General features: G+C 42.1%; 1 gene segment (V, D, J or C); it reads right to left on the bottom strand.

Annotated features, from left to right (window-relative positions):
• Window positions 1-6,754: 6,754 nt before the first annotated feature.
• On the bottom strand, window positions 6,755-7,297 carry LOC110543894 (immunoglobulin heavy variable 3-23-like). The segment is given in 2 exon segments: window positions 6,755-7,083; window positions 7,182-7,297. Coding segments are annotated over 2 exon segments (375 nt in total).
• Between the last annotated feature and the right edge of the window lie 10,913 nt (window positions 7,298-18,210).

Consider the following 18,210-nt stretch of genomic DNA (forward strand, 5'->3'; position numbering starts at 1 on the left):
TGGTTTTGGCATCTCTGTCAAATATCAGGTGTCCATAAGTGTGTGGGTTTATTGCAGGGTCTTCTATTCAATTCCATTAATCCACCATTCTGTTTCTATGCCAGTACCATGTATTTTTTATTCCTGTTGCTCTATAGCACAGCTTGATATCAGGGATGGAGTTACCTCCAGAAGATCTTTTATTGTAGAGAATTGTTTTAGCAATTCTGGGTTTCTTGTTGTTCCATATGAAGGTGAGAATTTTTCTTTCAAGGTCTGTAAAGAACTGTGTTGGTATTTTGATGGGAATTGCATTGACTTTGTAGATGGCTTTTGGTAGTATGGCCATTTTTACTATGTTAATCCAGCCAAGTCATGAGCATGGGAGATCTTTCCATCTTCTGATATCTGATATCTTCTATTTCTTTCTTCAGAGACTTGAAGTTTTTTTTTTTGTTTGTTTGTTTGTTTGTTTGTTTTTTGTTCATGCAAGTCTTTGACCTTTTTGGTTAGAGTTACACCAAGGTACTCTGTGTCCTTTGTGGCTATTGTGAAGGGTGTTGTTTCCCTAATTTCTTTCTCTGCTCATTTGCCTCTTGTATACAGGAGGTCTACTGATTTTTCGAGTTAATTTTATATCCAGCCACTTTCCTGAAGGTGCTTATCAGTTTAGGAATTCCATGGTAGCATATTTGGGGTCACACATGTATATTATTATGTCCTCTGCAACTAGTGATACTTTGACTTCTTCCTTTCTAGACTGAATCTCCTTGATCCCCATTCATTGCCTTATTGCTCTAGCAAGGACTTAAAGAACTATGTTGAAGAGATATGGAGATAGTGGGCAGCTTTGCCTTGTCCCTGATTTCAGTGGGATTGATTTCAATTTTTCCCCATTTAGTTTGATGTTGGTTATAGGTTTGCTGCATATTGCCTTTACTATGTTTAGGTAAGTGCCTTGTATCCTTGATCTCTCCAGGACTTTAAATATAAACTGATGCTTGATTTTGCCAAATGATTTTTCAGCATCTAAGAAGAGAATCATTTTTTTTTCTTTCAGTTTGTTTGTATGGTGGTTACATTGATGGATTTCCATATGTTGAACTACTCCTACATAAGTGGGATGAAGCCTGTGTGGTCATAGTGGATGATCTTTGACTTCTTTTGGGATTAGGTTTGTGAATATTTTGTTGAGTATTTTTGCATCAGTGTTCATAAGGGAGATTGGCCTGAAATTCTCTTTCTTTGTGAGGTTTAGGTTCCAAGGTGATTGTGGCTTCATAGAATGAGTTTGGTAATGTTCCTTCTGTTTCCATTTTGTGGAATAGATTTAAGGGTATTGGTATTAGCTCTTCTTTGAATGTATGGTAGAATTCTGCACTGAAACCATCTGGTCCTGGTACTTGTTTTGGATGGGAGACTTTTGATGACAGCTTCTATTTCCTTAGGAGGCATAGGACTATTTAATTTATTTATCTGGACTTGATTCAGTTTTTTTTTTTTTCAATGCAGTTTATTCAGGAACCTTGAACAATCATCTGACCCTGGGGAAAGCCAACCCACAGCTTAAATAGCCTCTGGGTAGCCAACCCCAGCATGCCACGTGGGCAATGCAGATAGGTCCACATACATGGAAGCAAGCCAGATCCTCAGCCTTAGCCAAATGTGGAGTTGTTCTTGACAGAGAGCAATCACCATCGGGAAGGTGGAAGGCGGAAACCAGTTCCATCTTTAAGGCACAGCATTACACAGATCTCTACAGTTCCCCCTTTTTGTTTTAGACGCATCAGGCAAGAGTAGAGGTCTGATCTCTGGTATTAGAAATAAATTGGGACTTTGTACCAATGTTCATTTAGGTGTCATCCACCCAACGAGCATCAGACCTGTCCGATACCTTTTTCTCAGAGGCGGGACCTGGGGCAGTTTTAGTAAGTGGAATCTATCAATGAAATTGTCCATTTCATTTAGATTTTCAAATTTTGTTGCATATAGGCTTTTGAAGCAAGACCTAATGATTATTTGGATTTTCTCAGTGTCTGTTTTCATGTTCCCCTTTTCATTTCTCATTTTGTTGATTTGGATAGTGTCTCTCTGCCTTTTAGTATGTTTGGCTAAGGGTTTCTATATCTTGTTGATTTTCTCAAAGAAACAGCTCCTGGTTTCACTGATTCTTTGAACTGTTTTATTTATTTCTAATATATTGATTTCAAGTGTGCGTGATTATTTCCACCCTTCTATTCCTCTTGGGAGTGTCTGCCTCTTTTCCCTAGGGCTTTCAGGTGAGCCATTAAGTTGACTGAATGAGATGTTATGAATTTCTTCTTAAAGGCATTTAGTGGTATGGACTTTTCTCTGAGCACTGCTTTTGTTGTGTCCCATGTTTGGTATATTGAGCCTTTAACTGGCTGAATTTTGTGCAGGCGTTGTTCATGGACCCATAGCTACTTTGGTTTTATTCTTTCAATCCATTCTTCAATGACAGTCCTGAGCCTTGGTGGAAGGGACACTGAGGGGCGGGAAACTAATTTGGGTGGTTTGATATTCTCTCTGTGGACAAGTTCAGGTTCAATGTGAGACCGTCTAAGAAGAAAGCATAGCTGAATTGGTGGAGACAGAATCAACTTCTGGCCTCCACATGCAGCTGCAAATATGCACACATGGTTCCTGCAATTAGCATTTTCATCCATCCAAACATTGACATTCCCCTGCATTGGAATGTCCGTTCTTTAGAGCAGTGTCTTGCCTATCCAGAGTCCAGACCCCATGTATGATGACATCAGTTCTCCTGTGAAGATGACCCACAGTGTAAATGCAAGAATCTTGTTATTCACTGTGGAACACCACGCACCTGAATGCAAAGGTGAAATAAGAGCAGGCTGTGCACATGAGCATCACAGTGTTTGCCACACACTGAAATGAGGATGGCCAGGGCGGCTGTGCAGTAGGACTTTCCTGTGTCTGTATGGAAGCAGCACCTGTCAATAAAAGCTAATGGCCTACCAGCTGAGGCATGAAATAAGAAGGTGCAAATTCTGGGAGAGAGTGGAACTCTGGGATAGAGTCCGAGGTGGAAAGATTTTGCTCAGGAACATTGTGAAGGAAGGTCGCATAAAACTGAAGAAAAGTATCAAGCCATGCAGCACACATAGAATAGAATAAACAGGTAATTTAAGTTATGAGCTGGTCAGGGAGCAAGTCAAAGCTTCTGGTCTAGCCATTAACAGTAGAGTCTCAGAGTCATTATTTTGGAGACTGGAGCCTGGGAGGCAAAACCCGTAGTTACACTGCTGAGGTGTGTTCTCAGCCTCTGGTGTTCTCAGAGTCACCAGGAGGCTTAGGCAGGAAGGGGCACTAGGCTCTTTGCAGAGGCTTTCTCAGGGAATGGGAGGCCCGACCCTGTGCTCAAACCCTCACCCCCAGGCACCTTGGGTATCTGACCCCTGAGCTTTGTGATCCCTTTTTGGCCCCATATATTCTCATGTCTCTTTCCTTCCCTTTTGCCTCATGTCTTACATTTCCTTTCTTCTTTTCTGTTCTTCTTACTCACCCTCCCTCCCTCTCTCCTTCAATCAATCTCTACTATTTTTTTTCTGACTTGGTGCAGCAGGTACCTATCACTGTGTGTGCATGACTATAATGGCCATGGCCAGGGTGCATCCATAACACAGTACCTCACTGTGTTGCTCCTAACCTTGCTCTCAGATTACTTCCTGCTGTCTTCTGCTAGGTCTCTTGGCTTCAGCACCTGTGACAAATATGCACACATATGACAAATAAGCTGCTCTCTAGACATCACATGGCCGTTGCAGACAGATTCACAGTAGCTCTGGGTTCCTGCACAAGACCTGAAAAATCTAATCTGGTTAAATGGTGCATGAAGAAGAGAGAAGAGGAGAGAATAAGAAAATACTTTTACTCAGTATTATGGTAGTTATAGATCCCTGCTTTAAATTTCACATACTTTATGGAGAGCCCACTCTGACCAAGCCTGAGAGCAACACTAATCTAAGGGTGTAACACAAATATTTAGAACAGAGTTTAACTACATGTTCTTTGGCAAAACATCAGTAACAGAATTCCTCATAGCCCTGTGATCTTTGTACTCCAAAGCTTTGATGATTTCTGTGTTCTTTAAAAAAAAAAAGGCATTGAAAACTGTTAGGCTTAAAACACTCTCAATTTAGTAAAAGTTACTGATGATCTCAGGGAGGATGTGGGCATGTGCACTACCTTGCCTCTCCTTTTCACGCTCCGTTTAATCAGATTAGTGTTTTCAGATGTTATGCAAGGAGCCATAGTCAATGTGATGTTATTTGCAATGACCATGAGATGTCCAGAGGACAGCATCTCACAGGACTCACTCCCATTCACCAGTACTTGCATTCTTTCAGCACACTTCTGAGTGACATTCCTTGAACTTTGTTGTGAGGGGCAGGGAGGATCAGGGAGATTGGGGGGCTCTGGGAGGTTTGAAAAAAAAAACCTGTGGACAAGCACTGACCACTGCTCATTATTAGCTCTGGATAGCCATATACTCTGCATTCCCTGACAGCTGTTGGTGTAAGGAGAGTAATTTTTTGTGGGGGATGCAGACATTGGTTGGCTGCTCTTGTTCCACTGGATGATTTTACACCCACGTGCATATGGGAACACTAACTGGACTGAGTGTGTTATGAAGAAGAGGACATGAGGTTGGAAGGAAGATGTGTTGACAGAGCTGGAGGTGGAGGAGTTGTTGGGAAAGAATTGGGTATGGATATGACATTGTATACATGTATGATACTTAAAAGAAAATAGAGACAAGATGAAGAAAATGTCCCAAATACAATAGGTTATTAAAATCCCATCACCATAAAACATGAAAGGCCTCCAACTCCATCGTTCTGAGGAGCAGCTTGTTCACCAACAGTTGCTTTCCTTCAGGCACATACTGAACTTCCTTAAATCTGGCTTGTATCCATGATCCCTGGATTCAAGCCCACTTACCCCTTTTTCTTCAAGAGCTGCATGGGCCCGGGTAACTGTAATTACAGAATTAGACACACCCAGAAGGATTGTGAGACTGTGAGGAGAACACCCATTGAACTTTGGCCAAATAGGAGAGTGAAATGAGAAGATCTGGGAACCACTCTTCCGTGTTCACACTTCTGATGGTTGCACTAATGTCCCCCCAAGGGCTGTGATGTTGTTTCTGGTTCATGACTTTTCCTGCTAAAGGCAGCTTTAATGGCTCCTGTTTGGCCTTTTCTTCCATAATGGGCCTCACTCCACATGGCTGGAACAAGTGTAACAGTTCTGCCAGTTTCTATATATGTCTAAACTTTGTGTTACAATACTCGGGAAAACCATCAGAGGATACACTTGGAAATTCTTGGAATCCACTGTTAGTTGATCTTCAGCTCATTTTGATTGATCAATTGAACTCCATGATCCCCGACTTTGGTTTTGCGAGCAGCAGCACAGCTCTTCAAATCAGCATGCGACTCACCAACTGTCTCAGTATTTCCTTTCCCTGAACATATAGTCACTCTAGTTTAAGAATGTATATCCCATGGGAAATCATGGAAGACAATCAACAGCAATCTCTTTTGTAGTGCAGCTGGCTTCTTTGTCAATAAGATTTGGATTCTCCTTCCTCAAGCTATTTGGGTCCACAAGACAGTTCAGGTGTGGAAATTGGTTGTGAGGCTGTGATTCTCTGTTGGTTTGATTAAAGATAACTTTTAATTCATTTTATAGGATTTTTCTCTACTTATAGAAAGTGAACAAGATTTCAGGATTCTTCCTAACTGTGTAATCAGGTAACAGCATTGTCATAGCACTGCACGACTCAGAATATTTTGCCCTGTTGTTTTGGATTGCTGTGCATTTGAGCAAATACACTCTGCTTTTGATGGCTAAAGGCTGTCACTTGGCTGTTTCGGCTCCAGGATACATTCAGACACATTATAGTTGACCAGCCATGGCGCCCATTGCTGGGCTTGTCTACCTAGATGAAGAACATCAATGCTCCCAACAATCCTGGTAACCCTCTAATCATCCGATTTGTACACTGAAAGGCCTGTTCTCTGTATCATCCCTGTTTGGAGGTAGATTTTATATAATAAGACAATTCCTGATTCCCATTTCTCTGATCCTTTGAATTGTTCATCAACACTAAACTGTGTAGTTATTTATGTCACTGTTTCTGAGTGTGAGTACAGTTACTATTTCTGGTCACACAGTTACCTGTGAGTACAGTCCTGTGGCTGTTTGTAATCAAGAGAGAATCTAGACTAGATGCCAGTTGGTCAATCTCCTCCATGAATATGATGCTGAAAACTCTCTCCAAAATTTTCTGGAGGTCTTCTCGCAATATTTAGACACTATTATCAATATTCACTTTATCACTTTACAGGGATCTCTCCATGGAAGGGACACATTGAGAAGGAAGAATACAGAGAGAAACAGACAGGCATTCAGAAGCAAAGAGACAGACAGGTATAGACACACAGAGAAAGACAGAGAAAGAGAGAAAGACCATAAAAATGAATGCAAAACACATGCCAAACTGGAAAATAGAAAATTGAATAAGATTTGGACACTTCAAGGATTTCTGTCCACTATACTTGTAGACAGAATCCCTGCGGACAGGCAGGCCAAACACAGAACTCAGCCCTCCATGTCCTCCAGTACTGTCTGATCAGGCTGGAACTCAAGTCACGCAGAGCTTTGTGTGCTCTCCGCGCCCCCTGCTGGTCATGAGCGCCCTGCAGGGAGGTTTGTGTCTGAGCTCTCAGTTACATTGACTCACTGTGTCTCTTGCACAGTAATATGTGGCCGTGTCCTCAGACCTCAGACTGTTCATTTGCAGGTACAGGGTGTTCCTGGCATTGTCTCTGGAGATGGTGAATCGGCCCTTCACGGCGTCGGCATAAGCGGTGCTACCACCGTCATATCTAATCCATGAGACCCACTCCAGCCCCTTCCCTGGAGCCTGGCGGACCCAGTTCATGCTATAGTCACTGAAGGTGAATCCAGAGGCTGCACAGGAGCGTTTCAGGGACTTTCCAGGCTGCACCAAGCCTCCTCCCGACTGCACCAGCTGCACATCACACTGGACACCTGCAAACACAGAGACTGATGGTCAGATATCTGTCACACACACACAATATTGTTTTTCATATTCACATAACACCCAGAATCTCATTTCCATTAATTACTTTTTAAAATAAAGACAAGGAAAATCCAGCTCATCCCAAAGTCCATGGTGAATGGTCTGTGGTCAGTGGTAATCACTGAATGTGAGGACCTAGGAACACAGGGCTGGGCTCCTCTGCCAGAGCTGCAGGGTCAGGGCAGGGCTGGTTTTCAAGGGCACAGAGAAGCCTTATTTGCATGTCTTCCTGCTGTAGATGCTCTGGAGTTGTAGACAACCAGAAGGCAGTGCTCAGAGCAGATATAAGACATCTAAAGAGCATATATAAGACATCTAAGACATTGCTGTCTGTTATAGAATTTCACAACGTATGGTAGTTTCATATTCACATTTTTTTTGGTTAAGGGTTCTCCTACTTCATTTAGATCCCTTTTGGGCATATGCACAGAATGTACTGTTTTCATATTCTCCCTTCTAATATAATGTGTTATTAAATAGTTGCACACATAATTGCTTTTCCATGCATGAGCTTAGGTTCTCCTCCTGTCTGGGCTGGACATGGCTTCTTCCTGTTGTGGATGTTGGAATGGACAAGGTCACTTCTGCAAGGTGATATCAGCAGAAATCATTATCTGTGATGAGAACACTTGGGAATTTTCTGAATTTCACTGGTTTGTGATAAAATGATGTCCTCAGCCCTCAGAGAGGCTTGCAACTGATATAGTCCACGTCCCTGTCTGTCTGTCACTCAGAGTTTGCTATGGAGACACACTTCCATTAGTGGCAAACTCTCTTGTATTGCTTCCTGAAGATTTTTCCCTGTTATTTCTTTTAAGTCCTCCTTCTACCAATTTCTTTTTGCATCTTTACTCCAGGACACATGTGAATGTTTTTGTTGTGTTAGGCTAGTTAGTTTCCCCCATTTAATATAATCAGTATAATCTGGGCTTTTGATTATTTTTTAGGATGACTTTTTTCTCTTATTCAACCCGTTCTCTTGTTTCCCTCCTGCTTTTCTCGTTTCTCTCCCCTCATCTCACCTTTGATTTCACATCACCAATATTCCCTTGTTCTTGGTCCTCCTTGTCCCACACTTACGATGTGTCCCCTGCTAGGGTTCCCTTTCTGGTTCCAACACTTACAACATAGAAGTCAGAACTCCTGACACCCACAGTGTAGGCTCTGCATATGACAGAAACAGGCGGAGTTTGTCCTTTCAAATCTTTGTTGTAGTGTCATAACACTTTTTAGTTCCATTCAAGTTCCTCCAGGTCTCAGAGGACACGGAGCAAGAGGAGGTGGAACGGGTGTAAGAGGTGGAGCGTGGGAAAGAGTGCTGGGGGATAATGTCTTGTGGACATGACATGGCTACCTCATTCCTAACTCATGGTGGATGTAGTTTTGTGTGTAAACCCTACCTGAAACCCAGCCAAGTAAACACACAGTATAGACTGTGCAGATTATTTCCAGGCCTTATATGTATTAGTGAGGAATTCTTGGATGTAGCCCTTTCATGGAGAGAATTTATCTGTTTGAAAATGTCATTACTGGTGGGTGTTCTATTCTGTAATCCTTGCTTCTACTGCTCACATGCACATATACGTAGGATTAATTAGTTTAAAAATTGTTGTGAAGTTGTAAGAGATTTTTGTTGGCAAGATTGGAAGGTGTTGAAGGACACCTGAGTTGTGCCAGCAAGCCCAGAGCTGAAAATAAGTAAGAAAGGGTAAACTTATTAAGCCATAATTCTCAGAGACTGAAAACATTCTAGGCCTCAGATTGTATGGAGGCTAGAAGATTCCAGGGCTACACCTATGACAGCAGAAAGAGACAGTAAGCCCTCTAGATCACAACTGAAACAGGTGAATAAAGGTGGCTTTTACACTTCTCCCCTCCCTGAAAGTCTGTAGTGTTAAAACATCTGGCCCTGTTTGTTTGTGTGTGTGTGTGTGTGTGTGTGTGTGTGTGTGTGTGCTCTGTTGCTTGGCCTACCTTCCTGAAGAGGGCTATGGAACCCAAAAAATCTCATGTTCACCCGGGGCACAGACAGCAGGGTGAGAAGCAGGCTATTCCCTGAGCTCCACAGTCAGGCCCAAAGCACTGTCTGCCTCCCAAGGAGTCATGCCCACACCATGAGCATCTAGCGAACCTCAGAGGCAACCAGATGGATAAAGGCCAGTGTAAAAACACAGTCAAAAGAGCCAGGGAAATATTGCAAAACCAGAGCCCCGCTATCCTATTACAAGTGCTTATATTTACATATCTGAAGCACAAGTAGATGACCTTAAATCCAAAACTATAAAGAAGAAAAGGCACTGAAAGAGAAAAGAAATAAATCTCTTAAAGAAATACAGGAAACTACAATGAAACAGGAAAAGGAAATAAAGCAAACAAATGAAGACCTGAAAATGGAAATGGAAACAATAAAGAGAATATAAAGGGAAGGAATCATAGAGATGGAAAACCTATGTAAGACAACAGGAACCACACACACAGCATCACCAACAGATGCAGGAGATGGAAGACACACTCTCAGGCACAGAAAATATTGTTTAAGTAATCGATATGTTGGTCAAAGATCATTTTAACTCTAAAAAGTTTCTGACACAAAACATCCAAAAAATCTGGGACATTATCAAAGGACAAAACCTAATAAAAATAGTAATAGAAGAAGAGAAAACTCTCAGGTCCAAGGCCCAGAAAATATTTTCAACAATCACAGAAGAAAACTTCCCCAACCTGAAGAGATTCCTACAAACAAGAAGCTTACAGAACAACAAAACAAACAAAACAAACAAATAAACAAAGGAACAAAAACCAGATTGGATCAGAAAAGAAAATCCACCCACCACAAAATATTAAAAACACTAAATATACAGCACAAAGAGAGAATATTGAAAACAGCAAGGGAAAAAGCCAAGTAACAGATAGAGGCAGACCTACCTGAATCACCTTTAGTCTCCACAGACTGAAAGCCAGAAGGGGCTGGGCAGTTGTCTTGCAGAATGAAAGAGACCACACATGTAAGCCCAGTCTACTATACCCAGCAAAATTTTAATCACTGTACATGGAGCAAACAAGATATTCAATGACAAAACAGTAACAGTGTGGAACTTGTGCTGCTTTCTGTATATGTATGAATTATTAATTACAGGGTCACACATGGTGAAGAAGATTTCAATATGCTTCCTAAGAGTTTTACTTCAGGGAACACCATGGCTAATTAGCCACTGTCATCAGTTCATATGGGGCAGACCACTGTAGTCATTGCTCTGCTCTGCTGCCATTTAATTAAGAACACTCTGTTTTGCTTTGACAGCAAAATGGTGTCACTGGGCTCATGCTTCTCCAAAATCCAAGTTCATCAAGATAACCTTTAATTGGACTATCCAGGGCTCACACTGGGCTAGCCTACAGAAAACAACAAGTACAAAGCTCTTCTGGAATCCTGGTGTTCCTCTCACAGTCAGATTCTCCCCATTCTAGGGAAGGGCCTGTCTTCTGTTCCCTCCCATGTTGGAAGATTAAATTCCATATACTAAGCCCATTCTTAAATTACTATCTCTCTGAGCTTTGAATCCCATCACCAATATTAAGCCAAATGATACTATGGATCTTGGCTTCAACAGCCGTCTTTTGACCCACAATTCAGCTGACCAATCAATTGAACCTTTAGCACATTTTTATTTTGCCAAGTTATAGCTACTGCATTAAGCCTAGGCTCTATGTTCACATGGCCATTATCACATTATTCACCCAATTATAATTTCATGTTTTGGCCAACATCTTCCCACACCCTCAAAATACGTTCTGCCAACATTCCTTAGGATTCTTCTTATATGAATTTGAATTTTAAGACTTTTTAAAGATTACCATGCAATCATCATTAACTCGCACCCTGTGCTTCATTTCTCACAGCTGCTGTGACCTACGTGTGTTGATGGGTCTACAGACAACAATGTGTGATGACTCCTCATCCAGAGTGTACTCAGAATTGATTTTGTTAGTGTCCTTTGAGGGAAGAACATTGTGTTTTTCCCCACAGAACATAAAGATTAATTATCCCAGGCTAAGGGGGCAGAGTGCAGTAGAGCAGGATGCATTCTTTCATAAAAGTGTGTGTGTGTGTGTGTGTGTGTGTGTGTGTGTGTGTGAACAAAGCCTTGGAGAATAATATTAAACTGTGAAAATATCGAACTATTTAATGAGGAATTGATAAGGACTGGTAAAAGAAGTGGAGGTGACATCAACACTCACACTTTTCAAGACTGTGCACATCAAGTAATATTTGGGAGAGGATTATTGCTGAGTGTTCACAGAGAACCAACTACCAGAACATTTAAAAATGGAATATGTGATAAAGAATGGCTTAAGGTAATTTTTGAAGGATCCAGTTGCATTAGGCATCTGAAAGAGAACATATGTTTTTTGCAACCTGCTTTAGAGTGCTAATACAGGTAAGGTACACTTTATAATTCAATAATAATTTAAAATAGGTGTTTTGTTTCCACATATGAACAAATAAAGAATGATTCATAGGGTAAGTGTCAGATGGGTAACTTAGATTCTCCACAGGAAAATAATGTTGTTTTAAAAACAAATCATCTGGGATTTTCAGAGACATATTGAGGGGTCTCAGGAAGATTGCTAAGCAGGAAGAGGAAACCACAAATTACAGCATCAGCCAGCCCTCGGCATGACTTGTAGCACCTGCTCATCAAGTACAGCCCTGAGCTTGCTGAGGTCTGAGGTGCCCTGTGCTTGTTGAGAATGCTCTATAGAGAAGTGATGTTGGAACTCACACTACGTCCCATGACTATCTGCTACAGAAGATTCCTGAGTACTTACACGTGTATACATACACATATACATGTAGAGGAAGGTGGAATTGTTCATTATTAATATTTGGTATTGATTTAACTTTTAGTTAAACACTGTTTATTCCTAAACCAGCTGTATACCCAAATCACCACACCGAGATTATGATTTATTTAATTAACCTAAAGCACAATGCTGGGCAACAGTTATTCCATCCTAAACCTCCAAACCCACATGGTTTGCTCCCATTCAGATTTCCCACATTATATTTGCTTTTAGTCATATCTTAGGTCTGGTTCATCTCTCCTCATGCTTCCAAGCCCTCTCCTGTAGTTCTCTGCCCTCTGACTCCTCCCACTTGCTTCTTTCTCTTCACTTCTGGACAAGGATGTCTCTATTCTCTCCATTCTGGACCAGGATATCTCTATTCTCTCCATTGCTCAGCATTGGCTGGTTGTTTTATTGACAATACAGAGAACAAATGGTGACATGTTTACACAAACTTGAGACAGGTGAGGCTTAAAATAAACATCACAATGCCATGTCTGGATTGAAACAAGATAGTGGTATACAGAAATCAACATTTGAATGAACAGGGTAAATTGTATACATTCTACAAGATCATTATACAAACATGGAGTTATCATGTAACAGGAGGCAATTCCAAACTAATCACATCATGCTAGGAAATAAAAGCTTTAGAAACAGTTTAACTCTTTTTGAGATGTTGGCTAGCAAGGACCATTCAATGCCTAAATGTTGAAGAGTGTTGTCCATGCTCTAGGTTACCCTCTAGACGTGTCACCCAGATGCTACTGCTGAAGACACCAGGTGCATGAGTCATAGAACATGGACATATCAGCCTAATACCAGCTGGAACCTTCATCTATACTGGCCAGCTTTCACTGTTTTGGAAGTTGTTTGCTAGATACTAGAGGACAGAAATAATTATTATTCTTACTTAGCTTTTGGTCCTACAAGTATAACCTGGCAAGATATTATTCCAATCACAAATGGATATTGAAAGTCAAACACACACACACACACATGAACATATAATGACAAATAAAACAAACAAACATGTTTAAGTATTATTTTTCTAAGTGATAGAAGAGAAGATACAGTTGTATTCTGGATATCACATTACTACAGAAAACTGTGTAGTCAATAGTTATCTGCATATAATATATTCTAAAATGTTACAGTAAACAGTTATTTGCTAAACAATACCTCCTATCACAAACACAAGTTAAATTTTTGTTAGGCTCTAATCACAGTTTAGGACTCTTGATTTCAGAATCTGGCATTCAGGCTATTAGGCAGTTCTGCAGACTTAGCCCAAAGTGGAGATGTTAATTAAATACTTCCTGGAGAGACAGCAGATTCAAAACTGAACACTATCTCTACATGTTAAGGGCATATCATGGAGTTTGTTAATTCATTAACACTGAGATCAAGACCAACCTCACAGTCAGTTTCCAGTGCTGAAAACTTCTGAAGCCTACAGTTTCTATCCATAAAATTCAGAGCCAAGAACTGCCTTCTTGGAAATCTTGGAAAAAATTGCTTTTCTTAGGAATGATAGAATAAATCAAAATCCACATAAAACTATGCATAAATAGGTTGAATTGTACAAGCAAGTGTCCTATGAAAGATTTGTGCTTGTAACAATCAGATTCATCTATATCCACCTGTGAGGCAAATCTGCACTAGAAATCTCAAACTGTGGACACCGGCATCATTAAACAGGTATTTACAAGACTTATTTAATCTGAAGGAAGTGGTGACCGCTCTCTGCATGAGAGCTACAGGTGAGAAGTGCTCTCACAGATGGAGAGTGCCCTGGTCATTCTGCCAGAGTCCTCAACCTAGAGAAGCAGATAGGCATTTCCTACCCAAGTCCCTGCATGAGAGCTGATGTGTCCACGCTGGCTTCTTTCCACGGCTGACCTGAAGTCCACTGAAGTACCCTGTGTTCACTGTGCACTTAATTCAGGTTCATTTCTATGGGTTCTGTGATGAGAGTCCTAAGAGTATAATATCCATGTGCTGAGTCAATGTCTTGGAGCTTCTCATTCAATGAGTTAAGCTTTGTAGTGACAGTGGAGCAGAGCAAGACTGGGAGGTTGGGGTCTGTGGGATGCCTGTGCCTCAAGGACTCCTACATCAGCTGTTGGAACTTCCCGAGGATGAAACAAAAAAGCTTAGAAACATTCAACTCTCTCTGCCCTCCCCTGCATCAGACGGTCTTCCATGACCAATGTCCTCCTCTCTCCCTTTCATTTACTTTCAGGGATGCATATTTTCCTTCAGATGACAGGCATTTAATATAGTTTTGCTTTTTGTATTCCAGAAGATCATATTAAAATGTAATTATTATAGTTACTGAGAACCATGTTCTATTGGTGCACATGGTATAACTAGGGGGAAAGGTCGAATAAGGGCCCTGAGTCTGGGATTTTACCAAATGTTCTACATTCCAGGTCAGATGGAGGAACAGGATTCTTAAGTTGGGTTGCTATTTCTGTAATGAAACACCATGGCCAATGTACCTTGGGGTGAAAGTGTTTATTTGGTTTACATTTCCACATTGTTGTTCATCAGAAAAGGAACTCAGGACAGTGTCTCTCTCAGAGCAGGAGCCTAGAGGTTGGAGCTGATGCAGTAGGATTGGCATAAAAGTTGAGACTGTGTTGCACATGTGTGCTCTTTTTTGAACCCACAGGAGAACATGTGGGCCTAATGTGGGCTGCACTGCAGTGCTGCATCCATTGGTCCTGGTCACCATATTCCTGGATGTTGTGCACAGTTTCCGTATTTGGTGGACAGTATATTGAACCTGGTGTTTTTCAAAGCATGTAGAACGCTCTGGTTTAATTTTCCAGCCAGTGATCCCAGAGTTTGCCAACAGCATGTGTCTAATTCCTCATTAGATACATTTTTCCCAAAACTTGCTGGGTAACACTGGGTGTGCATAGGACACGAAGGAATGGTAAAATATCTGACTTTAGTTCTTAACTCACAGACCTGTAGTAACCTGTCTCTTGCACTCTTCACAAAGGTTGAATATATATTTTCATAGACTCTTGTTTCATGGGATTCTACCCCTGTCAGCTGTAAATAGTGACCAGGAGGAGACTGGAATGAGCACTGGGAACCTGCAGTGAAGTAAACATTTCTGATGAAGGCACATTCTAGAACTCTTTTGTCCAATGAATGAGCTTAGAGGAAACAGATTCCTGACAGGGAGATGGAGGTTTTGATGAGGGCCTTCATCTTGTGGACAACTCATCCCTGTTCCTGTACCTCTTTTGGAAACAGGGATTTAGCAGCATCTGACTCCTCTCTTCCTTTAGCAGCACCTGACTCCTCTCTTCCTTTAGCAGCTTCTGACTCCTCTCTTCCTTTAGCAGCATCTGACTCCTCTCTTCCTTTAGCAGCATCTGACTCCTCTCTTCCTTTAGCAGCATCTGACTCCTCTCTTCCTTTAGCAGCACCTGACTCCTCTCTTCCTTTAGCAGCATCTGACTCCTCTCTTCCTTTAGCAGCTTCTGACTCCTCTCTTCCTTTAGCAGCTTCTGACTCCTCTCTTCCTTTAGCAGCTTCTGACTCCTCTCTTCCTTTAGCAGCACCTGACTCCTCTCTTCCTTTAGCAGCATCTGACTCCTCTCTTCCTTTAGCAGCACCTGACTCCTCTCTTCCTTTAGCAGCACCTGACTCCTCTCTTCCTTTAGCAGCACCTGACTCCTCTCTTCCTTTAACAGCACCTGACTCCTCTCTTCCTTTAGCAGCACCTGACTCCTCTCTTCCTTTAACAGCACCTGACTCCTCTCTTCCTTTAGCAGCTTCTGACTCCTCTCTTCCTTTAGCAGCACCTGACTCCTCTCTTCCTTTAGCAGCACCTGACTCCTCTCTTCCTTTAGCAGCACCTGACTCCTCTCTTCCTTTAGCAGCGTCTGACTCCTCTCTTCCTTTAGCAGCATCTGACTCCTCTCTTCCTTTAGCAGCATCTGACTCCTCTCTTCCTTTAGCAGCATCTGACTCCTCTCTTCCTTTAGCAGCATCTGACTCCTCTCTTCCTTTAGCAGCTTCTGACTCCTCTCTTCCTTTAGCAGCATCTGACTCCTCTCTTCCTTTAGCAGCATCTGACTCCTCTCTTCCTTTAGCAGCTTCTGACTCCTCTCTTCCTTTAGCAGCACCTGACTCCTCTCTTCCTTTAGCAGCATCTGACTCCTCTCTTCCTTTAGCAGCGTCTGACTCCTCTCTTCCTTTAGCAGCATCTGACTCCTCTCTTCCTTTAGCAGCTTCTGACTCCTCTCTTCCTTTGCTGTAGTGCTGCAATCTTCCACCCTGTGCTCTCAGCTTCCCCAGGCTCCTCCCTCTGCCCTGCTCTGCAAGGATGCACATCTCCTTCACCAATGTACAGAAACTACAGAAATGTTGATGCTTGGCTCTCAGAAGACATCCATTATCAGGAATTGTAGAACCTGTTAACTAGCAACTGTTGGAAACTGAGGAGAAATCACAGAAATTGTCAGTGTCAGGCCCCAGCCTGTGTGGACCAGTTTCCAGTTACCATAATGCACTTGTGCTGGGAAGCTGTTGTGACCAAGTTGTTAGAGCCTCAGATCCCTCTCAGGAGCACTGTCCTCACACATGAGGAGAGAGCTGATGAAGGTAGAGCAGGACAGAGAATGTTTCCCATATAGAAGCAGCTGTGGCTCCTGCCTGCATCTCACAGATCGCTGTCTAATGGGAGATTCTGTGAATACAGAGCTCTCTCCTTTCATTTCCCCACAACTCTCAGGACACCAGTGTGTTACAGCCAGAGCTATGCCATCACCATAGACCACACAAGGTCATGACAATGTGACAATCTTATATCATTCCCCAGGTGGCATCATGCTTTGATTAAACAATCACTACCACTTGGTTTCCAGTGTCCACCTACTCTTCAATAGTGACACCATCCATGTGGTCTCAGAATGCCATTGAGAAGAAGGCTCTAGTCTGGTCCTAAGTGGTGCATGTAACTAATTCTGAGCTTCAGATGATGAACTCAATCAGAATGAGTCAAGCATCCTTTATAACATGTTTCTGGGACTGCAGTGACATTAAGTTCTTTAGAAGCCTCAGAGTGGAAAGGGGGATTATGTGTTAAAAATTCATTTGGACATTAACTTGTGGGAGACCTGTATAACTAAACCATAACAAATAAATAGAGATAAATAAAGGAAAAGGCATGTTAACTGTTGTGTGGGTTAAGAGCTGCTCGCAGATAACCAAAGCTAGGTGAACATCGCCAGCTTCATTGGCCTCATGTCTCAGGGCTGGAGCCTCACACACATTAATTCCTGTCACCGCAGCTGGTCAGTGCTGCATCTGTTGTGTATGTTTCTGTGAGGATGATGGATAGAGTGAGGGTTATCGTGGTTCATGGGTCATGGTCCTGCCTGATTTCCATGTTGGCTCTAACTTGAACCTCACACAGTGCCCTCACCAGGGATTCTTTCTGAGTTTCTGCCCTGAGACTTGGGGTCAAGTGTCATTTGCTTCTTGGAGATTTGGTTGTGGACCAGATACAAAATCACGTCTGCCCATTGTGATCCTCTGCACTTTGTTCAAATCAGAGTTTACGGAATATTAATAAATCATCTATAAGCTGCTGTGGAGATAGCTCTGTGTTTCAAGGTCTTAACATACAAAGACAAAGAAATGAGTTTAGTTCTCCATAATTTCAAAAAGAAGTAGGTGTGGTAGCCAACCAGCAAGCCCAGCTCTGGGATGAGGAGACAGTGTGATCCCTTGGTACTCACTAGTCAACCAGTGTAGGCAGATGCTGAGATCCAGGCCCAGCGATGAAACTTATTTCAGAATTATCCTGTAGATTGATAGAGGAAGATATCTCATGTCAACAGTCACATGTGTGCACACACACAAAGACTCACACTCACACACTCACAAGTGGAGACTGAAAAATAAAGAGACAGAGACAGAGAGAAACAGGACAGTAATACAGAGAAGAAAAGCTTTAATAAATAAATATTAAACACATCTCACACAGGGAAACAGAAAGTTGTTAACTTGTGTAAACATTTGGACCCTTCAAGTTTGAATATACACGATCCTGTGGAGAGGCAGTCCAAACTCAGCTTTGACCAGCCCTCCATGTCCTCCAGGACTCTCTAACCAGACTGTGTCACCCTGAGTTCTGTGTGCTCTCAGCGCCCCCTGCTGGTCATGAGCGCCCTGCAGGGAGGTTTGTGTCTGAGCTC

This window comes from Meriones unguiculatus, chromosome 7 (genome assembly GCF_030254825.1).
Source record: "Meriones unguiculatus strain TT.TT164.6M chromosome 7, Bangor_MerUng_6.1, whole genome shotgun sequence".
Classification (NCBI taxonomy): domain Eukaryota; kingdom Metazoa; phylum Chordata; class Mammalia; order Rodentia; family Muridae; genus Meriones; species Meriones unguiculatus.